This window comes from Pollachius pollachius (assembly GCF_949987615.1).
Source record: "Pollachius pollachius genome assembly, chromosome: 20".
Lineage (NCBI taxonomy): Eukaryota > Metazoa > Chordata > Actinopteri > Gadiformes > Gadidae > Pollachius > Pollachius pollachius.
Genome location: NC_136953.1, coordinates 7,638,651 through 7,666,594, shown reverse-complemented (window position 1 = coordinate 7,666,594; position 27,944 = coordinate 7,638,651). Strand labels below are relative to the sequence as shown.

The following is a 27,944-nucleotide window of genomic DNA, read 5'->3' as shown; positions in this document are numbered from 1 at the left end:
TCAGTAGAAGGGGGACGGCAGGGTGGTGTAGGTACTTTGAGAGAGGGAGGGCAGCAGGGGAGAGAGGGGTGAGTTGGGGTACGGGGAGGTAAAACAGGGGGTCAAGGCTCTAGAGCTGTAGCCCACCCCGACAGCACTTAGAGGGGGAGAGAGGGAGGCTGGAGAACCAGGACCATTATCACCAGACAGCCAGGAACCATCTGGAGAGAGAAAGAGAGACAGAAGGGGAGATAGCGAGTGACAGGGAGAAAGGGAGAGAGAGGGGGATTGGAGAGACATTTAAATTCAGATTACTTTATTGATTCTGGGTGAAATTGTTTCTGTTGCAATCACTCTGCTCAAGATAAAAGGAAATAAGAAATAGAATAAATCAGAGTAAAAAATATAAAGCATTATAGCAGGGGTCGGCAACCCTAGGCACGCGTGCCACCACTGGCACGGGGCAGCATAAAAAAAATAAAAAAAACATTTTTTTATTTTATTTTATTATTATTATTAAAAAAATTCACAGCACACTGCGGCAGCATAATCATTACTACCATTTTTCCGATGCATCGCCTTCACATGGTTTTACAAAGCTGTACATGTCTTAAAGATATTGATGTGGATGGTTCCAACATTCTCATATATTCTGTTTTTTACATTTCTCACAGTGGAAATATGTTTTTGAATGAGTTTCTGAAAATGGTGTTTTAAGATGGGACATATGTTATTATAATTTGTAAGCCCATTTTGCAAATATAACCAAAAAAACATTTAAAATGTTGATGCATGAATGTGGACTATATAAAAATAGTACAATTCCAGGTCTTCTGGAAATGTTTTTGGTCGCTGTCATAATTCAGCTTAATTTTTTATATATTGTTGCTTAAGGCACACTCATTAACGAGAAAATGTCAAACTGGCACTGCATGTTGAAAAGGTTGCTGACCCCTGCATTATAGTATGTTTTTAAGAACTTTAAGCCAATAAGCATGTATAGCATATTGTTTACAAAAAATTATAAATAATACAATTGTGCAAAGAAATGCTTGTACATACGCTCAAGTGGACATAAAGTATGCATATACTTAAAATAATCATTACTATACGAGTGTAAGTCATGTACTTATATGCATGAACTTTAGAAAACTTATTTTTAGCTTTATATATGTAGGTTACAGATCATGAATATCATATACATTCATATTTTTTTTTGGAAAACAAAATGAGGCATGGTTGTGTTTTATTGGGTGAAGATATCCGGAGTGCTAACAAGACAAGCTCAGATGGTGACAACAAATCAATCTCAATGCAATCTAAATGCTACCCGAGTGGAGAAATGGAATTGTTTAAGTGACTGAAAATTTCACTTTCTGAGGTTTTATAACATTAATATGAGTTCCCCTAGCCTACCTATGCTCCCCACAGATTGATGTGGAAGTGGAAGAACCAGAGACGTCGGAGAACCCGACGCAGTCGTTTGAGATTCATAATATCGTCTGGAGGCGTACACAGCTTTTGGCCATGATAATATATATTATATGATGTAGATATCTATGTATAGTATGATATTATTTAGATATAGAGCTCCAGGACTCCCGCCGGATCACCCGGAGTGTTCTAGAATATTTATAGAACACGGCCAAAGGCTGTGTGCGCCCCGCCAATGCGATACATCCACTGTAAACAGAGCGCATGGTAGCATGGCCGCAAGCTGCTCAGGGCCACACCCCCACCCTCCTCCTTGACCCGCCTCTCTCCTCCTCATTTGCATTAAAGCTACAGACACCGAAAAAGCGCGTATGGGGAAAGCTCAATGTGCGACTGGCTCGTAGTGGCTGTAATTCTGCACCACGGCTGAATTTCGGGTCTTCAGATACTGTGTTAGGGGCCCACTAATATCTATATTAAGGCTTCCATAAAGTAGCATGCCATGGGACCTTTAACAAAGTACTACCTATTGAATTTTCATGGTTTACAGCAGTCTTCCCCAAAGACTGGGTCGCGACCCACATTGGGTCGCGGGAGATTTTTTTTGTTCACATTAACATTTAAAAAAACTTTCAACAAGAACCATGTCTTTGATAGTACTGAATGTTTGTATTGTGCTGATAATTTTACATATAACATTGAATCTAGTTGAAAGGCTAATGTACATCGTGTTTGTTTTAATGATGAGAGGAAATAAAAACAATGAGATAGCCAAAACAAGGAGAAGTTAACTCTGCCTAAATGCATTTCTTTGGTCTCATTTATAAAGTATTTAATAAGTGGATTATGTTTTTAATAAAAAGTGATTAAAACAGAGTTGTGATTCATCTCTTCAAAATGGCTGGTTTAAGTTCATATATAAAGGGATGGGGAATTGGCAGTGAAAACTTTCAGGAATGTTAATTTATGCACAAATTTGTTCTTCTCACGATTTTATAGATAAGGCCTAAAAAAATGGGTCCCCAGAAAAAAAGTTTGGGAAACACTGGTTTGCAGAATACTAGCTTTTCCCTTCCCACTACTTACCTATATGTCTGCTGGGGGAATAATGGTATATTGAGGGGGACAAGAGTTTAGTTTACAACTTTTTAAAGACCCAGTTCCCGTTGACTTTCCCCCACAGGCGGGATTTAACCACTAAGTCAGAGCCGTCAGGTTAGCTTTGGGTCGCTACTTAACCATGTGGGAAAACACACAGTTTCTTTATCATTATTTAGTGTTATTGAGTTCATCATACAGCATGCAGGCATGCCCTCAGGCTGACTCTGGTCAGTTAGCATTAGCAGACTGACAGGCTAGCCTGAACCTCCCCGCCCACACGCACAGAACTCCAATGTTCCCTACTATAGGAAGGTACCGCTCTCTCTGACTGCATATATTATTCAACAACCTGACCTATGTTTCCTCTCTTTTAGCTGCAAGCATCACCAAACACCCCATGTACCCTTTGGGATCAATAAGGTAAAATCCTATCTTTATAATTCCTCGAAGAAGATGGGTGAGACAGGGCCTTTGGTTGGTTCTTATTGAACTACACGTGAGAATCAAGGCATCTGGTTGGCGTTACATGGAGTTTTGCTGTAACTAAATGTTTTCCTGTCGCCTTTCTACTCTGCATTCCTATTAGCTCTATGAGCTCCTCCCTGATCCAGAAGGTTTAATTTTGCCTGACTGCAATTAAAGGATGGGTGTCCCAAAACTACTTGCGGCTTAACACATGGAAAACAAGGGCTGATAATCATCGGCCACAAGCAACAACAAACACTGTTTGAAGACGTGACACTGTGTTTTGAAGGCTCTGAAATCTTCCTGTGTCAGAAATATTGCTGTCTTGTTAAACCCTATGCCTTCTTTTGATGAACACGTAAAAAGTATTACCAGAACTGAATTTTGTTCATCTTAGAAACAATGCTAAAATTAGACCAACGGTATCCACAGAGACGCTCATCCACGCATTTAAATCGTCTAGACCAGATTACTGTCATTTTCTGTTCCGCGGTTTACTGAACTACACAACGGAAAGCCTCCAGCTTGTTCAGAACACCACTGATAAGACTCACTAGAAAAAGAAAATTAGACCACTTAATTGCTTTTCTCTCCTTATTCTGCGTGCTTCCAATTAATGCCATGTCAGATTTAAGGTTCTGCTGCTTACCTATAAAATCCTTCCAACATCAGCACCATCCTACTTGAAGGACCTTAATATAAATGTTAATTTGTTTTAAATTGCTCTTAAAATGTTTGCTTGTAATACTACTGGGTATGTCAATTATGGGAGTAATAAGCACTCCCCCATTCTGCGCTTCTTCTCAAGGTGTCTTCCTTCATAATTAAGTGAGTGAGTTTTTTCCCTCTGGGGGCTTTTGTTAGGATATGTCTACTGCCTGTGAAGCCCTTTGGGACTGTATCTATGATTATGGGCTATACAAATATAATCGACTTATCATCACTCTCTCTCTCTCTCTGTTATTAAGATTACATTTCTTATCGGGGTCGAGACCTTCAGCCCTGTGTTGGAATACATCCCAGCCTGGAGATCATAATCCACGCCCCTCCCTGGCTCATCAGAAGGCTTAACGAAGCTCTGGGTTATCTCCACTAATGTTAAACTACCTTGAACTCCAAATACAGTGTGTGTGTTTGTTTCTAGATGTGTGTTTCTATATCTATGTTGGTCTGTTTCTGCATGCATGCTTATTTGTACATGAATCCCCAGTTTAGTGAACTGTTTTAACATGTTACGATAACATACGTGTCAAATATGACATCCACGCAACATTATACACAATGTGTGTGCGCGAAGATTATATAACAGCATGAATTATATGTAGCATGTTCTATTCAAATACAGGCCCTGAGGAGTGTTGCTGTTTATTCAACAATGAGCAAAACCCTTCCTGGATCACAATCAAACTCCCACATGCAGCCAGGGAGGGTTTGTGTGTGCGTGCGTGCGTGTATATTTGTGTCTGCAAAATTTGTGCATATGGATAATGGGTGCATACGACATGTATGTATTTGTGTATGTGTAACGTGTCTGTATATCCATGTGTGTGTTTGTACAGTAAGTGTGTATGTGTATATGTGTTGATGTGTAGCCTTAATTGCAGTGTTTATAAAGCTAATGTCTTGCTTTGGGCAAGGGGGAGGGGTTTGGCTTACTCAAAGTCTATAATGACATGATTAAAAAATGACAAATTAAATGAACTTCCTGTGTGCTAAATAGGGAGTAACTTTTGTGTGACAACTAAATGTTGGGGGCAATTGCCAACCCAAGACGCCTGGACATGCCCCTTGACTTGGCTAGAGACGACACACAGACAGACGGACAGACACACACTCACACATTCTGGAACTCAGAATGTGTGGGTCAGCTACTGCCATTTTTTTCCATTATTTCTTAAAAACAGCTTTGACAACAGCCCATGTAATTATTAAACAACCGCAGAATATACTTTTCATTCATTGTTGATTGGGATTTATCATTGCACACATGGAAACAAGTTGATCACTGCATCAGTGGGACAAATAAATTAAACCAACGACAATTAAATCCCAATTTTGCAAAGGTAGGGTAAACAGTTTCAAGTCGTCTCTCCCAAGCTCAGCCCGGAGGTCCAGCTACAGCGGACAGCGCTGTTATAAGGTCTAAGTTTAAAGAAAGCTCGGTTTTCGATTCCCATAGAACTATGTTGATATGTCAGTACTCTGGCTCTAATCGTTTAGCTACGCAACACTTGGGTTATGCCATTTAGAGAGATAAGTAATTTGGAAATCACTCTCGCTCATTTTCCAAGCGGTGGAGCCAGCAGTTTGTTTCACATAAAGCAGAAGGAATTAGCAGAGAGCAGCCTTGTCCTATGGGGTTATTGAAACTATAATAGTTTCAACTACCAGGGGGATGTGTGAATAATGTTATTATATCTTATGTATGCAAATCTACAAAATAAAACCAACAGACGGGGAGAATGAAGCCTGCTCTCCAGTGAGATGCAGGCTGGTTAAATCCTATAACCCAGATCAATGAACAGGCTATATATTTGTGTTTAAACATAGCCTCCCTCTATTGAGAGTCGGGCAATTTTAAGTAGGGATGGGCAACGATCGTCGAATAGTCGAATACTCTGAGTCACGTAGAATATCGAATAATGAATGTGACTATCGTTACTTATTACACGGCTCTTCTCAATGCTGTTGAACGCTCCGTTCACTTGCATGGGCCTTCACAACTTCCGGTGGTGAATACTTTTTTGAGAATTCACAGTTGCTAAGCATATAATGACCGCTGTCAAGGAAAGTTGTATCTCTCGGTATGCCGAGAATTTGTTATTAGTGTTATTAGTTATTCGTTTTGCCCGAAGACTTCTGCGAGAAAGCCATTCAATTCCCGCCCTCGACGGGGAGAATAAGGATCATTCCCGCTGCTGTTTGCAAAAATCTCACTCCCATTATGTGAAGTCTAAGGCTTCATAACAGGGTTGTGTAGGCAAATGGGTGCCTTACTTTTTTAGTCTTTGCAGGATACACACACACACCAACAGCCAGAGGTATCTTAATCATTCAAAAACACTCTATATGCAAAATATATAATGCCAACAATAAAGACAAATTAAGAGACTCACAACATAAACAACTCGCAAACACACACCTACGCTGGCAGGTTTGTGTACGTTTCAGTGCCAGTGCACATAAAAGTCTATGCGTGTTCATCTCAATATGCTGTGTTGACACTAAATAGGATCTCATACACACAGACAGACTTATTTATTGTTGTAGATTAAATACAAAATTATGAAAAAAATACTTATTGATTCCGAAGGAAATTGAGGCTTCCAATAGCAGACAATCAATTAAAATAAAATGAATTAAATACGGAAGTGTCACAACAAGAAACGTGCTTCACTGTCAGGCAGTGAATAAATGCGAGAGAGCAAGAGAGAGTGAGAGCAAGAGTGAGAGCAAGAGAGAGAGTACAGCAAGGGAGTGTGATTAACTAGTGACAGTCACAACAAATTCGCGACTGTCATTCAAGTCATGCAATCACTCTACTAAACAAGACCTGATGAATTGCTGTAATCAAGCACCACTTGTGTGGGATTGTTTAATTTGCAGTGTGCGTGCGTACGCGCACTAGTACTAGGCTTATTTGAACGATTTTCATGAGTCGAAAATTATACTAAACGAATGCTGAAATTACTATCCATATGCGTAATTCCTTTTTTTGGGATAAATTTTATGTTTTGGCTAATGTAAGCGAATCTCTCCCTTCTCGCCTGGGCCTACCCGCATGTGAAAACTAAATGCTTTTCACACGTCACGCCTGATGAACAATAAAGTTTTCCACACACTTTAAAAACTATTTACATTATCCGTGATGCGCATATTGCAGCCTATTTCTATAATAATTGCGCCGGGAAAGGACAGATAGAATACTCCTATACAGCCTAGTAAAGACAAGCTTATGCTCCATCCTTTCACCAACATATCCTATGTATTTAGAGGATTCAATTATACTGGAGTTTTACTTTTTAATCTAAATAGTGTAGGGAATGGCAGTTTGCGGTTGAGGTGGATTATGTTGAGCACTCTTTAATAAATGCATGTTTTGGAGCTGTTTGTTTTTGAGGTTGTTTTCCTGTTAAAAAAAACTGAAATAGGCTTTCACGCTTTGGTAGAAAGTTGGTATCCAAAAGAAAACTGTTAAAGACAACTGCACACCTGCATGTTATCCAAAGCAACCTACGTGTTCAGTTCAATTCAACTAAATGATTTGTTGGTTTTTATTTTGTTCTTGAATGATAAAAATCACAGCGTACTATTGCATTCTATGTAAAAGAGCTTTACAATGTGCGTCATGAATCAGGTCTCTCCATCATCCCGGACAACGCAGCTAACTAAATTAATGCCATCAAGAAAACGTTAGTATGATATCATGTCCAAATATTATTAATTACTTAGCAAGAAAAAAATGTTTATTGATAGAATGCTCTCTAGTAGACACAACTTTTAACAACCACATTCTGATAGAGGCATTGGCAATGCATAATCCTGTGTGTACAGTGTAGAGTAAATAGTTATAACTGAGCATTTGAGCATTAAAAATTAAAATTGAATATCAAAAATAATAAGGAATGAAATTCGGATGGGTCAATCAAATCAGAGTATGATTGACAGCTCTTGCACAAACTTCAATTCCAGAGTGTGTGCGGGTGTGTGCGTACCTAGGCCCAAGAGTGTGTGTGTGGGTGTCTGTGCGTACCTAGGCTCCAGAGTGTGTGTGTGGGTGTCTGTGCGTACCTAGGCTCCAGAGTGTGTGCGGGTGTGTGCGTACCTAGGCTCCAGAGTGTGTGTGTGGGTGTCTGTGCGTACCTAGGCTCCAGAGTGTGTGTGCGGGTGTGTGCGTACCTAGGCTCTAGAGTGTGTGTGTGGGTGTGTGTGCTTACCTAGGCTCCAGAGTGCTTGTGTGTGTGTGTGTGTGTGTGTGTGTGTGTGTGTGTGTGTGTATCGAGGATGCAAAGTGCGTGTGTGTGTTTGTGTGTGTGCGTACCGAGGCTCCAGAGTGCGTGCTGTGCGGCCAGCTCCTTTGCATCCTCCACCAGAGCACACAGCTTGTCTGGCAAGTAGCTGTTCTGGGTAGAGACCAGCACCACCTACACACACACACACACACACACACACACACACACACACACACAGAGACACACACACACACACACACACACACACACTGACCAGAGGGCGTGTGCATGTTGATGGATTGCCACAAGTATAAAATATGAGTGTGGTCATCCATCATAGTGGTAGAGTAATGAAGGTGCAGACAACAGGGCAATATAGATGACACATGTTCTCTGACACACAGTAAACCTCACGCTGGATCTATGATCTGCTGTGGAAGATTTACAACACGGTTGTTATAAAAATATTAGTGCTGTCAAGCGAAATATTTAATCGCGATTAATCGCAGTAATGTCATAGTTAACTCGAAATTAATCCTATTTAATATCCTATATTTAATCCTATCCTATTCTAAATATCCCTTGATTTCGTGCTGCTAGTTTTTTAGTGAGATCAGAGAGTGTTGAGAAGGACAGTAATAAAACATATTTGGTAAGATGGATATAAGAGAGACCCGCAGTGAATTCAACCCGGTCCACTTGACATCGGGTAGGTGCATGACAGTGGTAGGCCTACCGTAAAACTTCAATAGTCCAGGCTTTAATTTGTTTCAATCACTGAACTTTCGAATAAAACTCTTGCTCAGCAAAGATGGGAAATACTGTAACATTTATTATTTAAACCAGTATGAATATTCCTACCGTACATAGGCCTATACACATTACCAGGCTATCGAATAACGCCTACACACACACACACACACACACACACACACACACACACACACACAGACAGACACACACAGACACACACACGGTGGCGGAGTGGTTATCGGGAGAGTCGGGAGAATTCCCGGTGGGCCGTTAACGTTTCGGGGCTGTCGGGCTGATTACTGCGGGATAACAATATTGCGTTTATAAAAGTTCCTTGCAGCGCCGTCCAGCAGCCTGAGCTGTGCGCCCGCAACCTCTCACTCACTCAACAGATGCAACACTTACAAACTGTCAATGTTGCAACCAAGTCGATTTTGTCTAGAGGGGAGTAACTGAGCGGCCCCTCCCGAAGTGGTACAGCCCAGGTGGGCCATGAACTGCGATTGGTCAGAAAGGCGTAACAGCATTGAACTCTCGTGCAGGCTCGAACAGAGTGACACACAAACACACACACACTTTAAAGGAGTTTTTCATCCGCTCCGTATCCTTGCTTGCCCCGACAAGTTCGTGTGGCGTGCTTGTTGTTGTTTTTCCGGTGTAGCTAGATCCGGTATGGTGTTGTAATTTTTCTAACGTGACTAGTTGTTGCTAGACAGCAGGTGAAAAAACTACAACATTTGCCAAGCCAAAAGAGCGTTAATCGCGCGATAAAAAAATGAACGCCGTTCAAATTGGTTTGCGTTAACGCCGTTAATAATGCGTTAAACTGACAGCACTAAAAATATATATATATCTTTCTGGATTAATACTCTTAATCTTGATATATTTAGGAGTAGTAGTTGATCTTTGCTGCCAAGAGCGTTGTTTTTAGTAGGGACACTAGGGACAAAAATGCCTCATCAAGCTGAAAATTTATATAAAATAAGGTCATTTAAAGAGACATATTGTACAAATCAACCAAGTCATCTCTGTCCTCTTACAAAGCGACACGAAAGGTCTGCTGAATGGGAAATTGATTGAATGGGAAATTGAACAACTTCTTCTATAATACGTCTAGCTGTCTCATTCTCTCGGCCTAGTAATGCTATTATTAAATAATGGTGTTGGGTGAACAATATTTGATTCAAGCAATGAGTAAGTATTGTCTGACCTTGTATATATGCAGTCATGGATTTTTTGTAACTGAATGATATATAGTATCTGAGCAGTGTGTTGAGATTGTTTTTATATTCTTCCTTTATAGTTATAAATAGATAATATATAATTATATTTTTTAAAACCTGCATCTTGGGTCTCAAGGTGCAGTGCAATTAGTATTGCAGCTCTATAAATATACTATATATTAACCTTAAATATTAGCAGCATCTTGGGCCCAGGGGTGGAGAAGAGGTAGTAGTCTGGAGGGCTCCAAGAGTGCAGATAGCAGAAGTGTTCCAGGAGGCTGACGGCACTGGACATCTGGCTGGGCTTCAGGGCTTGCAGGCTGCTTGGGGAGAGGGGCGTACCAGGAGAGAAGGGGAACACCCTCTCAGCCCCATCTCCCGACCCTGGGGAGAGACAGGCCCTGGGTTAGAGATGTGGACATTATTTTCCCATCCGGTCACTTTGCATTTAGACACTTTTACTCCAAGAGACTTTAAAGTAATACTGAGACCAAACAAAGAATAAAATTCAAAGATCTTAATCTGCATTTAAATGTGGCCAGTTTGCCAAGACTCTACATTTAAGTAGGGTTTTCAGGAGCCAGTCCATGCAACCGGTGGGTCGAAGCATTAAGAAATCCAGTTTGATCAAAAATCTACAACCGTGCTCGTGACCACGATTAGGGCTTGGCGATATATACCGGTAGTAAAATTTATACCAGTATAATTTTGAAAGAGATATGTAGTTGAGATATACAATATCGCCATACCGGTATATTATATATTATTTTGATGTTGCCTTGCGAGTGCAAATTTTATAAGGCCGACCGCTGCTCTGTGAGCCTACAAGCCATGTTCAGCTGCTCAATCCCGCCCCTTACATGTACGTAGTGTTCTCCCACCCATGTTACGCATCGCAACAAACTTTGAACAAAAACATGGCGGACACAGTGGTAGAGAGTACGGAACCCGTAAAGGGACATGGGGTAAAAAAAATCGTATCTGGTGCGCACAAGAAAGTATCTGGTGAGCATGAGAAAGTATTTTGTGCTCACGAGAAAGTATCTGGTGCGCATATCACTGGCAGTGTGTGTGTGTGTGTGTGTGTGTGTGTGTGTGTGTGTGTGTGTGTGTGTGTGTGTGTGTGTGTGTGTGTGTGTGTGTGTGTGTGTGTGTGTGTGTGTGTGTGTGTGTGACGTCAGTGTGTGTGTGGACGAGCGAGCAGAGCGAGCGGTAGCGCGCATGTCAGTTTAGTGAATCGATGATCGAGTCCGGTTGTGTGTGAGAATTAAGTACCCAGCAAGAATCGGTGGCCGCTTCATTCCGACCATATTCCGACCTATAAGCAGACCCACTGCCGGTCAAAGTGAAGGGTGTTGCCCCCGAGAGATCATCGCCCCTGGAGGGAACGTCTCCCCTGTGCTCCTTGTTCTGGGAGCTGACAGCAGGAAAGGTGTAACACTAACCATCTCGTAGTTGGAGGCGGAGCGCAAGAGAGTATATGTGCTCCAATAGTGCAAGATAAAAATAAAGCACATTAATTTGAATTATTTTAGCTTGTGTGTGATTTATCGTGGGCACAGGCACACACAAGCTAAAATCATTCAAATTAAAGAAGAGGCTGTCAAGAAAAACATTTTTTTTGCCTCTAATGACGTCTTTGGTATCACTCCGCAAATAGTCCGGTAACTTGTCAACCCCAGCGTCTTTGGTTGCTAAGCGACGTCGACGTCTTTGGCTGACTTTTTCTCTGCTGATCAACACTATGAATGCTGGTTACAAATAAATTGTAAAAAGACACACCATGAAGTTATTTTTTCGTTCAGGCAAGTAGCCGTGTAATAAGCAGGATAATGTATAGAACGTCGCCGGTCATTATCGAAAATAAGCCCCTTCAGGGCGAAGCAAGACACCTCCGCTGCACGTCGGTGTCCTGTTCGCCCTGTCTGGGCTTATTTTCCCGATAATGACCGCCGTTCTATACATTATCCCTTACATATCTGTTGTTAAAGCACAGCTGTGCTTTGTTGAGCAAAAAAAAAAAAAAAAACTAAATAAATGGTTGATGGTGAATACTTGTGGCGTGGAGTTAAAACTACACACTTTACCTGTTTTGTTCAAAATATCGTTATATCACTATTTGAACAAAAAATAACCACGACAGTCAAGAATTCTAACTGCTCAGTCTCTAAGCCCGTTGGCATGCTAAGTGGCGTGTGAACACAGAATGCCTATGGTACATTCAATCGATTGAAAACACTTACCCTTTAAACTTATTGACAGGTTGCTCATCAGTTACAATTCAGAATAAAAACGGCTAAAACACAGCCATTATCACAGCACATAGGCTTGTCACGATAACTACTTTTGTTTAAATAATTGCTATAAACTATATTATTATCATTTTAGGACCATTATCTAACACTGATATAATGATAACAGACTAATCATTCTCGTTCACCCTGTCAAAGACCAATTGGAATTGGAATGTCACAGTTCTTTTTTCAAGATTTCTTGCCCAGATTTCAACTTTATGGCTGGAATTATTCGGTCCTAAAAACCAAAAAAAAAACATTGATTAGCCTTGAGTATCGAGTTATCTTCACCTGGCGCTGTCAGCCTTGTGTATGTGGAGGCTCTGCCTGAGCGCCACCTCCAACTCAGGGCAGACGGGAGGACAGACGCATCATGACTAACAACCAAATTAGTTTGGGATTGGTGGTTCTTACGGTTGTTTTACATCAGGCACTTAGTGATTAATCAACATGTAAAAGAAAGCCAAAAAGAACAATAAGACAAACTAAATGAATTTGGTCAGAACATCCAATATGAATCGAGCAAGTGAAAAGGCCATTCAACCCTCAACCTAATATTGACTAATGAAGAAGAACTTATTCTTGGTGTGTTTTGGTGTGCATTTGGAGCGTTCCTTAATCCATGTTTTGGGGACGTTAGTTTTGAGGTTGTTTCCTTAAGGTTGATACCCTACTAGAATTAGGGGTTCACTCTTTTCAAGAATGATAGCCTCAGTCTCAATCTTTAAGTCGTTGAGCATGCGCAGGGGTGAATAAACTCAGCATCAAAACTTGTGGACAGATTCATCACCAGTGTTGGGGACGTTACTTTAAAAAGTAATTAGTTAAAGTTACTTACTACTTGTTCCAAAAAGTTACTGAGTTAGTAACTGAATTACTCTATAATAAAAGTAACTAGTAACCAGGGAAAGTAACTATTTGCGTTACTGTAAAAAAAGAAAGTTGCTATATGTCAAAGAATTTGGGAGTTTTTGAGCAGTTTTTACTTGGCCTTAATGTGTTAAATGGTTGAACTGCCTATTCAAGGCCCTGATATACTTCCAACAGATTTTTTATTTGCTTGGTTGCAAAGGCTGTGGAACATCTGCCGAATACTACACAAAATGCCAACTTTTCATCGGATTGCTCCGGACTCGCAATTTGTACTGCTTCATCGAATCTGTTTGGTCTGTGCGTGTGCATGTGTGTGTGTGTGTGTGTGTGTGGCGCGCATGTCCTGGCTTGCGTGTAAAAACACTGGCTCTGATTGGCTACCATGAAACATGACTCTGCCTTAGCCAATCATAATCGCTTATCTCGTTATTAACCCACCCGGTCTCCTCACTAGCAGTTTGTGTTTGGAGCCAGGGGTGCGTTCGGATTACGCAGTTTATTCAATCAATTCATAGTAACGCACCGCATTTACCTAACGCCGTTCTTTTAAACGGCGTTATTACAAACACTGTTCATCACACAGCTAAAGGTGCTGTTAAACAATTGTTTTAGATAACGTGGATGTCAATGGATGGCCACTTTCCAATTTCAGAATGCGGCTAAATCACAAAGGGGGTGAGTTGAGTAAAATCATAGCTGATATACATCTGGACATAGACAACGTCAACATTAACCTGGGGTCTTAACAACCGGCAAAATCTTTGAATACATTTGAGACAGACAACATGCAGGTACAAGATAACAAACCAACAAACCACTGCTGCATGAGACCACACACATACACACAAACACACACAAGTGCACCGTCACATTGGACAGACATGCATTCAGTGTTAAAGCCTGTTTGATAGCAAAAACCACCAAGCCAAGCTAGCCTCCTAGAAAGGATATGATTCTCTTAGCCCGGGAACCCGATGGTTAGAAGGTACAATTATCCATTCTAGCATAGTTCCTGACCAAGTGTCCTTGGGCAAGGATAGACCAGTGAGGTCCGCTCAGCAGAAAGAAGCTTTTTAAGCAGACCAAACATGGAAGTGGACTTAACTTGTCACGTCTCTAACAGCAACAGACAGGTCATGGTGGGATAAACACCCGGGTTGACAGCTATGATAGGCTGGCTGGGGGAAAAGCTGTGATAATCTCTTCTCAAATATCACTCATGTGTGTATCTCATCTCGTATGAATTCATCTTCTATGAATGGGCTAATACGTAATGACACACAAAAACAGACACACACCCACACACACCAACACAGAGATAACGACTTACCAATACACACACAAACACATAACTACATACCTTTACATAAACTTTCAAACACACAAACACACATACAAATATGGACACACACACATACACACCTCAACACTTCCAGCACACGCCCACCTACCTTCCAACACACCAGTAAACAGAGATAATGACATACCAATACATATACAGAAGCACACACAATAACACACCCACACATACATACCTACCCACACAACTCATATCAGGGATTGTATCTACGAACTGAGTGTTCTTTAGTCCAGACAGACAGACAGAAAGAAAGAAATACTGACAAAGATAAGATTGTAAGATAGACAGAGTAAAACACGGACGTTCATACAGAGGCAGGCACAAGTGAGTGCAAAATTAAAGCTATCCACACGATTCAACCTCTCAGTTCGTCTAGATCACACACTTTCTTTAATAATATTTTCCCTCCCCTCCCCTCTCTTACTTTATTTCCATCTCCCTCTCTCCTATCATTTTTTGTGTGGAAATCTTGTATCGGTTTATAAGGCATGGGTTGAAGAGTAAGAAAAATCTTTAGTCAACACCTGTGGAATAAGAAGTTATAAAGACATGTCTGTCCTTGAGACAACGGACTGAAATACATACAAAAGCAGGGTATGGAAACATACAAGCAGCAAACTATTTAAGCCCCTCCACTGAACGAGAGAGGCAGAGGAGAGCTGAGAGAGCAAGACATGGAGCAATAAAGGGAAGACCTCTAACATACACCTTTCTTTTTCTCATAACTCCCTCTCTCTAGCCCCCCATCTCTCTCTTCCTTTATCCTTAACCTTTCTCTTCCTCCTTCTCTCTACTCCTCTCTCCCCTGGCCCCTGCTCCTCTCTCTTCCCTGGTCCCATCTCCTCTCTCTTCAGCTCTCTCCCCCTTTCCCCTGGTCCCATCTCCTCTCTCTTCAGCTCTCTCCCCCTTTCCCCTGGTCCCATCTCCTCTCTCTTCAGCTCTCTCCCCCTTTCCCCTGGTCCCATCTCCTCTCTCTTCAGCTCTCTCCCCCTTTCCCCTGGTCCCATCTCCTCTCTCTTCAGCTCTCTCCCCCTTTCCCCTGGTCCCATCTCCTCTCTCTTCAGCTCTCTCCCCCTTTCCCCTGGTCCATCCTCCTCTCTCTCCAGCTCTCTACTCCTCTCTCCCCTGGTCCCTGCTCCTCTCTCTCCAGCTCTCTACTCCTCTCTTCCCTAGTCCCTGGTCCTCTCTCTCCAGCTCTCTCCTTCTCTTCCCTGGTCCCCCTCCTTTCTCTCCATCTCTCTAGTCCTTTGCCCACGGTTTCCCCCCTTAAAGAGGCAAGGTCACTTTTTTACTCTGACGCCATTAGAAGCCATCCAGGAAATTCCAAACAGCTCTTCTTAACTGTCAACCATCTTCTCAAACCACAACCCCACCCACTTACTGGCAGCACAGAAGAACAGTGCAATCACTTCATGGATTTTTTCACATCGAAGATTGCACATATTCGCTCTGCTCTTTTCGGTCCTCCCACCAAAACCGTTCCCCCAACATATGACATCTCACAACCCCTAAACTGCTTTCCTGTGGTTTCATCAGAAGAGGTGCGGAACATCATCAGGAAGATGAAACCCTGTGCCCTGGACCCTCTCCCAACCTCCCTAGTAAAAACCCATATCACTGTCTTAAGTCCCCTGATCACCTCTGTTATAAATCACTCTCTCCAAACTGGTCACATCAGCCCCGTCTTAAAGAAAGCCATAATCAGACCACTGCTCAAAAAACACACCCTTGACCCAGAAGTTCTATCACACTACAAGCCCATCTCCAATCTCCGCTTCAAATCCAAAGTACTTGAGAAAGCAGTTGCCACCCACTTTCAAAACCACCTCAAACGAAACAAACTTTACGAAATATTCCAGTCCGGTTTTCGCTCAGCCCACAGCACAGGAACTGCACTTGTAAAAGTTAAAAACGACCTCCTGAGGTCATCCAACGCTGGCTCCCCCTCCCTCCTCATCCTCCTGGATCTCTCTGCTGCATTTGACACAGTCGACCACGACATTCTTCTCAATCGCCTCCACCTCACCGCTGGACTCACTGGCACTCCCCTCAGTTGGTTCCAGTCATACCTCAGAAACCGGACAGAATACATCTCCCTGGGTCCCTCAAAATTGAACCCACACACAATCACTTGCGGTGTCCCCCAGGGGTCAGTGCTTGGCCCCATCCTCTTCATCCTCTACTTCATCCCCCTTGGTAAGGTCATCAGCCGCCATGGATTTTTCATTTCACTGCTACGCCGACAACACACAGCTCTGTGTCAATGCCACAGCTGCGACCCCACCTTCAACATCACCGTCATCCCTGTCAAAACTCACCACGTATCCCGAGGAGCACAATTTCCTCCAACTCAACAGCTCCAAAACCGAAGCCATCCTAGTCTGCACCTCTCACCAGACCAAATCATCATCCATAACCAGCATCAGCTTTTCTGGCTCCAATATCCCTCTCATCAACCATCACAAATCTTGGTGTAAAAATGGAACCCCAACTCACTTTTGAATCCCATATCAACCACCTCTGCAAGATCTCCTTCTATCACCTCCGCAACATTTCCAAACTCCGCTCCATTCTCTCCCTCTCAGACTCCGAAAAACTGGTTCATGCCTTTATCTCCTCCAGACTGGACTACTGTAACGCACTACTCATCGGGATCCCTAGCAAGAGCCTGCAGAGGCTCCAATTCATACAAAACTCTGCAGCTAGGATCCTGATGAGAGTGCGCAAGCATGAGCACATTACCCCCATCCTCCACTCACTCCTATGGCTTCCCGTTTTCACCAGGATTGAGTACAAGGTTTCCCTCCTCACCCACCATGTAGCCCTTTGAGATCTTCGGATGAAAAGGGCACTATAAATAAAATGTATTAGGGAGAAGGTGGGCCCGGTGGCTGACACTTAGTAGGGCTATTTCTTGTTCTACGCTGCTCACATTCAGTACAGTCATCTCCTACTCCTTTCCCCCCCAAGGAGTACTAGAGCCAGTGATCCTTTCTGTAAACTTGGTCTAACCACGTTCATGGCCCTGTTGAGGAGCCCCACCCTTAAGTTTATGAGCAGGCTGGACCGCTCTACAAAATAGATAATTGATCTGATGACAGATCAAAGCCGTAGCTCTGTCAAGTAAACTTCTAAGAACACCGGCATGAGTGCCATTTTTCGCCTTTTTTCTTTCCTTTTTATATTTATGTAATGTATTCTTGTATGTAATCTAATGTTTGCCTTGTGGGCCTCGAGCGTGTATTTAAGTCCTCCTTTCCCCTGCCCTCTCCTCCTCTCTCACCTGCTCAATTTTCCTCTATAACCAGCTCTACTCCTCTCGACCATGACACTGGTATCTCCTTTTCCTTTCTCCCCTTATCCTCCTCTCTCCCCTGCTCCCTCCTCCTCTCTCGACTGTGCTCTTCTCCCCTCTCCTCTGCTCTCTTATTTCTCCTCTGCTCTCATCCCTCCTCCTCCTCCTCTACTCTCCCATCCTTCCTTGCTATTTCCCTTTCACCTCTTCTGCTACTCCTGACAACCAGTGCAGGTCTGCTATTGTCCGTCGTCAATACATGGACATCACACCGCTAACCATTGCTGTCACTCTGCACCGCTTTGAGACGTTGTATTTCAAATAGGTTTTGTCAGAAGGGGGGTCATACGCCTGGCTGGCAGTGACACTGATGCCATTGAGCATTGAAGCTCAAGTTCAACCCAGTGTTGACGCTACCCTGGGAGTCACAGATAGCTTGGAACTGCGCTCAAAGTTAAACTAATTATAACCTTGGCCCTGGCACTGACCTCTCGAAAACACCTTACAGCTTTGTTCAACGTTCTAAAGCAAACTGCTCTCTGGATTTAGTGACTTACAGTGATTTCAGATATATCTCATAAAGGACCAGGTAGGGGTGAGGGGGCGCCTCATGCTCTAGGATGACTACAGTTAGACTGTGGACATTGGGTATCAAACCCATAACCTTTCAGCTGGGAGTCTGTAGACTCCCAACAACTAGATAATCTTTCCTCTGAGCCATACATGAAAAGTGCAGGTTGATCTCCTCACCTCCTGCTCCACCCAGGTACACAGGGTTTCCCAGGCATGGCGGCAGAGACCTCGGGGAGGTGCATCTCCTCCCCTCCACTCCTCCGTTCTCGCGTTGGTACAGAAACAGGCTGTCTCCACCTCCTCCGCCTCCCCTCGCCATGGCAGGGTTCCTCCCCACGTAGCCTCTGTTCCCGGCCCCGCCGCCGTGCCTCGACGTGGCGCCGCCTCCGTCCCTCCCCCCCGCGGGCTTGGCCAGGGACACGGTGACCAGGGCGCCGTCGATGAGCTTGCCGTTCATGAGGTGCAGGGCGTCCAGTGCGTCCTGCCGGCTGCGGTAGTGGACGAAGGCGTAGTCCGTCAGCTTCTTCACACGCTCCACCGAGCCGGGGTGCACGCAGGAGAACACCTCCTGCAGCGTCTCCTCGCTGGTGCTCAGCATCAGGTTACGCACCTGGACACACACAGGGGAACACATGGTGGAGCGACTCAGGCAAAGGTAAAAAGGTCTCAACCGCATGCATATATATAACTAGATATTAGTGTTGCACCGATAGCCCCCCCGGTTCAGTCCAGTCCAGCACTATGTTCTAGCGATTTGCACTTAGAACTTTTCTGTGTAACATCCTTTTTTTTTGTTGATATGAAGGAATCAGAAACGCATAACCCTCCCCCGCCTCATTCTAGTGAATCTGAAGCGCGCTGCATTTATTGTGTCCGATGCGGGCATTGGTGATTGTTTGTGCAATTCTCGGCTGCGTTCAGATCTACACAATTGTTTGTGTGGTATGGTGACGCTGCCAAGGGGCACTCCCTCTCTAAGCAGCATCTGTCTCACTGGATATGTGAGGGTGTTTGCTTAGCCTACAATCAGTAGGGCTTAGCCTAAACACTGGGTGTGAGAGCTCACTCTACACAGACAAGGTCGCTTCTACGGCTTTACCCAAGGGTGTATCGGTGGCGGACATTTGCACGGCTGCGTCACGGTCTTCCCCGGCCTCTTGTCTGCTTTAACATGCTGGACATGAACAGGGGCTCACTCGGCCACTCCGTGTTGGAGTCGGGGTCTCCTTCAACAGCTTAGCTTTAGGCTTGTCTCTCTGAGCTGTTCCGATTCGTAACGTTGCTCTTCGCTTAAGCCTATCTCTCCTGTCACCTGGTCGGGTTCCAGGGTTAGGCTGAGATTAAGAGTGACCGGTTGTTCCTTACTATGTTCACGGATTCTACCCAGCGTCGTCACTATCCTGTCCTCTAACCATTGATAATTTGTGCTGTTCGTTATGTAACCCCTTTCGGTTATATGCTTTGCATATATTGAGGAGGTTATGTGTGATATCATGTGCTTGTGTGGACTTTATCTATCGTCGCATACTTTCGTTGTCAGTGTCGCACACTCGGTGTGTTCACCGGCAAGCTAGAGCTTCTTCCTTGCTTTTGATAAAGCCGGCTTATGCTGCTCTATGTCAGTTACGCCTGCTAGCGGGGTCCTCCATCTGCCTCTCTTTGGGAGTGGACGTTGAGGGGCCATGTTGCTCAACACGGTTGGCGGCTCGGGTTTTCTAGCACGTAGGTGAAACCTCGTAACTTTGCATCGCTTTTTTAGATATTATGTTTCAGGACATCCTAGTTCTGATATCACTCCATCTACCGAGCACACACAGAGCCCGTCTGAACGTAGCGCTCTGCCTCCTGCCCATTATTTCACAATTGATCAAAGTGGTGGTGGTGGAGTGGTGGAGTGTTAAAAGTAATACGTTTGCAGAGCACTGCGTTCAGACCTGGTCTACGTGCGCAACAATATATATCTGAATAAGTAATAAATAAGGGCAGTTAGCTCATGAGGTGTTAAGAGAGAAATGCTGAGTGATGCGTTTCCTATGCTGTCGTTAGAAAATGAATGTCGCTCTGACATTCAAATTGATTGATCCAAAAAACTCTGAACAATCCAATATCACTCAATTCCAACTTTGACCTGGGAAGGGATACAGCCTTGATACTATTATATACTATTTACTATTGATACTTTATAATTATCATCACTTTGGGTGTGTGAACATGTGAAGCTTCCGAAGCAGCCCAGTAAAAGGTCTTCTCCTACATCCTGAGTACAGTAGTGTAGTACATAGGTAGAGTGAGGCAGGGACAAAGCGAGTTGAGAGAAAGACAGGGCGGGTCGAGCAGGACAGGGACACTGCATGGAGAGAGAGACAGCATGTGTAGAGCTAGGCAGGGACACAGCAGGGAGAAAGAGAGAGACAGCTTTGGTAGTGCGAGGCAGGGACACAGCAGGGATTGAAAGAGAGAGACAGCTTTCGTAGTGCGAGGCAGTGACACAGCAGGGAGAGAGCGAGACATGATGGGAGAGCGAGGCAGGTTCACAGCAGGGAGTGAGGAGAAAGACATGATGTTGGACTGAGGCAGGGACACAGCATGGAGAGAGCGAGACATGATGGGAGATCGAGGCAGGGAAACAGCAGGGGGTGAGGACGGAGACATGATGGTAGAGTGAGGCAAGATCACAGCAGGGAGAGAAAGAGCATGGGTAAAATCGAGGCACTGACACAGCAGGGAAAGGGTTAGGGAGACATGATGGTAGCAAGAGGCCAGGATACAGCAGAAGGAGAGAGAGGTGGTGGTAGAGTGAGGCAGGGACACAGAAGGAGAGAGAGGTGGTGGTAGAGTGAGGCAGGGACACAGCAAGGAGAGAGAGGGGGTGGTAGGGTGAGGCAGGGACACATCAGAGGGAGAGAGAAGTGGTTGTAGAGTGAGGCAGGGACACATCAGAGTGAGAGAGAGGTGGTGGTAGAGTGAGGCAGGGACACATCAGAGGGAGAGAGAGGTGGTGGTAGAGTGAGGCAGGGACACATCAGAGGGAGAGAGAGGTGGTTGTGAAGTGAGGCAGGGACACAGCAAGGAGAGAGAGAGAGAGGTGGTTGTAGAGTGAGGCAGGGACACAGCAGAGGGAGAGAGAGGTGGTTGTAGAGTGAGGCAGGGACACAGCAGAGAGAGAGACAGGTGGTGGTAGAGTGAGGCAGAGACACAGCAGAGAGAGAGAGAGATAGGTGGTGGTAGAGTGAGGCAGAGACACAGCAAGGGGAGAGAGGTGGTGGTAGAGTGAGGCAGGGACACATCAGAAGGAGACAAGAGTGAGGCACTGAGGCGGCGGGGAGAGACATGATGGTAGAGCGAGGCAGGGAAACAGAAGGGGAGAGACATGACGGTAGAGCAAGGTACGGGGAAACAGCAGTGTTAGAGAGGTGTGTGTGCGCAGAAAGTGAAAGTGGGATTTGGATGAAAGCTTATATAAAGCAGCATCCAGAATTAAGTAGCGAACGCATCAGGCGTTGGATCTTCCGGCATCTTAAATGATGACTTCAGAGCCCTGCATGAGTCCCCATGACAACAACAACACCAACAGCACTTACAGGAAGCACATCAAACAGACTCCATGTTGGATACTGCAGGATCCAAAGCCCGTCGGTTTTAAAGCTGGACCAGTCATGTGGTCTCAAACTGACGCTTAATGGTTGAACATTTGTGTGCGTGTCTGTGTGTGGTAGGGGTAATATGACCCCGGGCCATTAAAAAGTCACGTCGGGACAACAAAACAATAAACACACTGGTCCAATCAGGCCGGTGAGTTGCTTAAATCGAAACCTTACAATCACACACACAGATACACACACACAAAATGTACCCCCACAAACAAACATACTTATATTATTAAACACGGAGACACTACCACATGGAACACGCCGACAGGTGCACGTTGAAACGCAGAGAAAGAGAAACGTGAACGTACGTATAGGACCCTGACGCGCTGCATCGTCTCCTCATCCACGTCCTTCTCCGGCTCTGCCCAGTCCACCTGGACGTTGAGGCCCCACAGCTGTAGTGTTTCTGTTGTGCGCACACACAAATACACCCAGGGGACATCAGCACGTGTGGGTGCCAGGTTGTGGTTAAACAAGGCTCAGTAACTCATTTCCCCATTGCTCATAACCCTGGCAGGCGGAGGAGCAATTTAAGAAGATTGGAGGATTACAACCATCGTGCGGTTAATGTGCTGGTGAAATATGGCCCTCGGCAGGTAACCAATTAGCTCTCTGGCCGCAGGAGGGAGAGCCAACAGACTGTAGTGATTGTGTACTGCGGAGAGTCAATTTAATGGTCTCTCTCCAAGTGATGGCGTGTGTGCAGTTTAGCACACGCTTTTAGGTGGACTTAAAGGGGTGTTGCACGCAAATTGTTATTTTATCTTTTTTATTTTTTTTTTTAAATCCTATGTTTTTGCAAATCTCTGCCAACCAGTATGTGAACATTTCACTTGGCTCCGCACACAGGGAGGTGTTCTTTTTGTGACATCAAAGTGCCTTTTGGTGTACTCCTCGACATCACGACCAAGGGACACCGTCGACGAGGATGTGTGTTGCTCCGTCTGGGCCAAGATTGTTGATGACGGCGTCAGAGAGAGGGTGAAGCCTTTCAGACTCTTATAGTATAAGGCCAAGGTGTATGGATGTGTGAAATTCATGTTTTCTCTGCAGCGGATTTTGATGTTCGCTTCATATTTGTCAAAGATTTATACTGCAACACCATGGTGTGTGTGATGTATTTCATATACAACTTTGCTAATTGAAACACATATACACAACCACGTTTGGCTACTAAAAGAGCATCATAAAGTCGCCCCGGGTCGTAACCATGGGGGCAACATGCCCCCTCAATTCAAGCTTAAACAGAGGGTCCACTTCCACTTCAAAGTCCCCATAAAGATGTAACATAGTAGTCTATCCTCTGTCGCCATCTAGCAGATAACCGCCGGTACTGCTGAGCATTAGATGCTGGTGGGTGCGCAGGACATTTATCAGACATCACACACAGTATACATTAGGGCTGCCACAAACATAATATTCTATTGATTATGTTATCGATTCATCTATTAACCTCAACGAAAACTAACCATTTTCATCCAACAATGCATAGAATTGAGTTTGATGGCTTTAGCTTGTAATGGTCTACTGTTTTAGAGCTAGTGGGATACACTTCTAAACTGTGAATTTAATCCATTGGGACCATTTTGAATAGTGAGATATCTCTGTTTAATTGTGTTATTTAGTTAGGCTTTTGTCTATTGTCCCGACAGCTTTGCTTGGAGCCAATCACTGCAATCAGGGGGGTAAATATCTGTTGAATATACATGTCTTTCTAACAAAAACAAAACAATTTCATCCAAAGTTGAAAGCTCAGCACAGCACACTGTACGATAGGAAAATTATAGGAAAAATAATATTATTATCATTATTATTAATAGTAAAGCAGGCTGCTAATTGAATGCCCACTGTGTTTTTGCCTTTTCTGTCGTTCCTCCTTCCAGAGTAGAAACTGTACACCTTCTTTCCAGGTGTTGGCGCATTGCAGAAGTGCAGCTGGGAAATGTCATTGAAATTTTGCAGAGGGAACAAACGGACACATTGTTGTCTGCTAATTTAAAGTATTTCGGTACTTCTGAGGCTTTTGGTCTGGGGAAACCTTGACACGCAACCCATTTTTAAAGCACATTCGGGTGCAGCAGCAACTTGTTTCTTTCATCTCTAGGTGTTGACAGGGGCCAACCATGATGGGAGCAAAAGGCGACCGACATTAACGCAGCACTTAGGAAAACGATGTCCAAGTAACACATTTAGGATAACAGATTTAATTTAACGAATTGCGTCTTAGAAATAAAGAAAACAAATTCAAACATGCATCGATTAAAAATATTAACATACTCGCATTCTCTAAGTCCATGATGAAGTCATTAAATAGCCAGACTTTGAGTTTAAACTACAAAAAAACATCCCCCTCCCAGCTCCCTCCTTTGTTACTTTTCTCCGCGGTTGATTGACAGGCAGGATGAATTATCCAATCCAATCAGGAAAGAGATGCCCTGATCGGTCAGAACTGAGCCGTGAGAGGTGTAAAGCTATGTTGACTCATACAGAGTTTGAGTGTGTATTGGTGTGTATGCTAGAGCAGGCCTCGACATTAACGGTTGCCCGCTTGCCCGGGGCAGGTGAACTCTGTGATCGGGCAACTTAAATGTGACATGTAGTTGCCCGTTCGGGCAAGTGATTTATCTTTTTAGAAAATACACTAAATGTGCCTACAAAATAAACGTCCTATATCCTGGAAGCGGAACTTAGTACAGCGCTGTGCGTCAGTTTCCGGTAAAACAAGAGAATAAGAATCATAACAATAATTTGTGTTCAGTCACTTCCGTATAGCCAACTGCCACATACGGAATAGAAGAAAAAAAGAGGCCCTTTTGTTATGTTCCTTCAGCCTCTGAAAACTGGCCGAGTGCCAGGTAAATGTAACGGAATTTAATAAATAAAGACACCTGAAAATGAGACGCCGCCAGGATATGAATCAAAAAGGCAAAGGAAGTTTCCGTGGGTCCGTCTTGACAGCGAGTAAAAGATAACCGATTGCGGTTTTGACAACCCCACAATCGGATTCATCAACACAATTTCACTAAATAACGAGTGTAGTATGTTGAGAACAGTTTAGAACACCGTATCGACAAAAATCACAATGAAATGTTGCTATCGATATCTTTGCGAGAACAGCACTCAAATCTACGTTCCGGCTGCTATCTGTTTTAGGGACTAGGGAGAGTAATTACACCCCACAGACTTCACGTGGATAAAAAGAAATCACCACAAATCAATAAAAATACATTTTGTCATTCTGATTGCTGTAGTAGTTGCCAATGGTGGGCTGTTACTTACTACAGGTGATTATTTGCTGATCATTTTGCATTAAAGTGAATCAGGATTCAATAAGTAGTTTGAAATATTCACCAAAAATCAATAAAAATAAATGTTACCATTCTGATTGCTGTAGTAGGCCCTATATGATAAACTGGTTTGACACCTTTGCAGCCATAGTTGCTATGTTTTGTATTTGAATTAATTATTATAATTCAACAAATACTTGTTGGTTTTATACATTTTCATAATAGGCCTCCATTTTCCATTTTGGGCAAGTATGTTTTGCTATTGGGCAAGTAAAACATAACAGCCACTTGCCGTTTGGGAAAGTGGCCTAAAAAGCTTAATGTCAAGGCCTGTAGAGTGATACCTGGTATGAGTTTCCTGCGGGCCATTGCTGCAGCCTTGTGGGACTCGTACTCTACGAAGGCGAAGCCTCTGTTCCTGTTCTTATCAGTAGCACTGGGATACACTATGACATCCACAACTCCCTCTGTTACCTGCCCAAACAATCACATAATAATCTGTCAATCTGACTACAGTAGGATGGGACTCCATTAATTACATTACATTTAAATAGCTGACACTTTTGCCCAAAGCAACTTACAATAAGTGCATTCAACAAGGAAGATGTAACCCAAAAAGTACAAGAATTATTTGAGTTCATACAATTCATAAAATAAGCAAAGCAACTGCTTAAGTGCTACAATATAATACCAAGTATTGGACTGTGTCGAGTCTGTATGGCTTTGACAGCAATTCAAGTATTCTCAACAGATAAAAAATTGAGAGAGTGCATGAGTGAGTGAGCAGTTGTGTGTATGTACTGTGTACCTTCTTCATCTCCTCCATTATCTCCTCTTTGTTCTTGTCTTTGGGAAGTGAGCCCACAAAGAGACGGCAGTTGTCCAGACTCACGCACACTCCGATGTACTTCCCCGGTCGGATCTCATAGTTATCCAGCATGTGGATGGCCTTCTGCGCCATCTCTCTGAGGAGAGGAGATAGAGGGAGGAGAGAGGGGAAGAGAGCAGGAGGAGGAAGGAGAGCAGGAGAGGGGAAATGAGAGAGTAGGAAAATAGGGGAGAGGGGAGAAGCGATAGGGGAGAGAGAAGGGAGAAAAAGGAGCAGGGATAGGAGAATAAGAGAGGGGAGGGTAGAAGTGGAGAGAATAGCAGAGAGTAGAGGGGCAGGAGAAGGAAGTAGAGAAGAGTAGAAGAGGGTGGGTGAAGAGGGAGATGAGGGTTAAGGGGAGAGGAGAGGGAATAAGTGCAGATGAGAACATTTGAGATGAGAAGAGGAGAACAGAAAAAACGCAAGGGAACAATGTGTTACAAATTGTCAGTGGTAGGGATGGAACAGTTCAAGCAAAACATCATTCCTTTCAGTTCGCTAGTCACGGTTCGGGCAATGCATGTATTGTTCGGTTCATTTGTTCAAAAAAAAGTGTTGAACCGAACAGTGCAATTTGTCAACTGTTCCACCCCTAGTCAACAGTTATTATAGAAACATGCTATGTGAAAATACTGGCTTCCCCGACCTCAACATTTCATCTTGCGCTTGTGCTCTTTCAGTGTCCTCAATCTAGCAAACCTCTTTGAGCTTGGAGCCTGGGCGGATTAATCATTTTACTAGATCATTTTACCGTAAAACAAAGAAACTTTCCTTACCACGGCCCGTACCGCGCTCTCTCTCTGGTGCTGAACCCCTCTCTCTCTGTGTCTCTAACCTGTTGGTGTACATTACGAAGGCATAGCCGCGGTTCTCTCCGCTGAACTCCATCATGAGTCTGAATGTGTAGATGTAGCCGGCCCTCTCGAACACGGGCACCAGCTCGTCCTCATACATGTCCCTGGGAATCTTCCCGACGAACACCTCGCTGCCCCTGGGCGGGGGCGGGCCGTCCCAGCCTGACAACCAATTAGGATAATGCTCTGTTCAATGGGGGGGGGGGGGGGAACTACAGCCTCAAACCGACCAATCCTAGTGGATGATATGCAGTTTGATCGAATGACTGGTTAGCTTAATTATCACAGCTTTAATTTAAGTTAATAAATTAAAGTTAATTCTGGCCTTCTGGGTTAGGGTTAGTACATTTAAAAGGCAAACATTCATAGTGTTGTGACAGTATTTTATTAAAATGCTATTACCAGTAAAAATTAAAAAAAGATCCTAGAAATAGACTAGGAAATGCAAACTCACAAAACTCATTATGTATGTGAAAGGATAAATAAATTAATCCAAGATAATTCGGGAGTGTAAATGTATCTCAAAGTCATTCATAGTCTGTCATCAGTTTGGCATTGACTATTCAATGAACTCATTTTCATGTGGTAGCAGTAGAAAAACACTCAAGACACTCATTACAGCAGTAGAAACATACTCCCAGACTAATTACAGCAGTACAAACTGACATCCTTTACACCAGTACACACGCTCAACAATCCTTACAGCAGTAGAGATACACACACACACGCATTACAGTAGTACACATTCTCACACACTGATTATAGCAGTGCCAGTACACATATGTCTACACTATTAACATATTTTATATACAGCAGGATATGTATAAATCTTTACCTGGGGGTGGACCGTACTTCCGCTGGCCGTTCTCCTGCATCATGCTGTATCCGGTCCTCTTCATGAGTTCGAGGAGCGCTGCCTCTTTGGGCTCCGCCTGGTCGGTATCACCCACCAACCGGCTATCCGTACCACAGTCCCGCTCCAT

The 27,944-nt window shown here is 43.8% G+C and overlaps 1 protein-coding gene across 1 annotated transcript; it reads right to left on the bottom strand.

Annotated features, from left to right (window-relative positions):
• On the bottom strand, window positions 1-27,944 carry rbm46 (RNA binding motif protein 46; the record flags this gene model as incomplete). The annotated part of the gene is made up of 9 exons (XM_079758244.1): window positions 1-200; window positions 8,021-8,123; window positions 10,092-10,291; window positions 18,480-18,912; window positions 22,261-22,358; window positions 25,584-25,713; window positions 26,048-26,204; window positions 26,943-27,123; window positions 27,797-27,944. The coding sequence occupies 9 exons, from the start codon at window positions 27,942-27,944 to the stop codon at window positions 1-3; spliced, it is 1,650 nt and encodes a 549-aa protein (XP_079614370.1).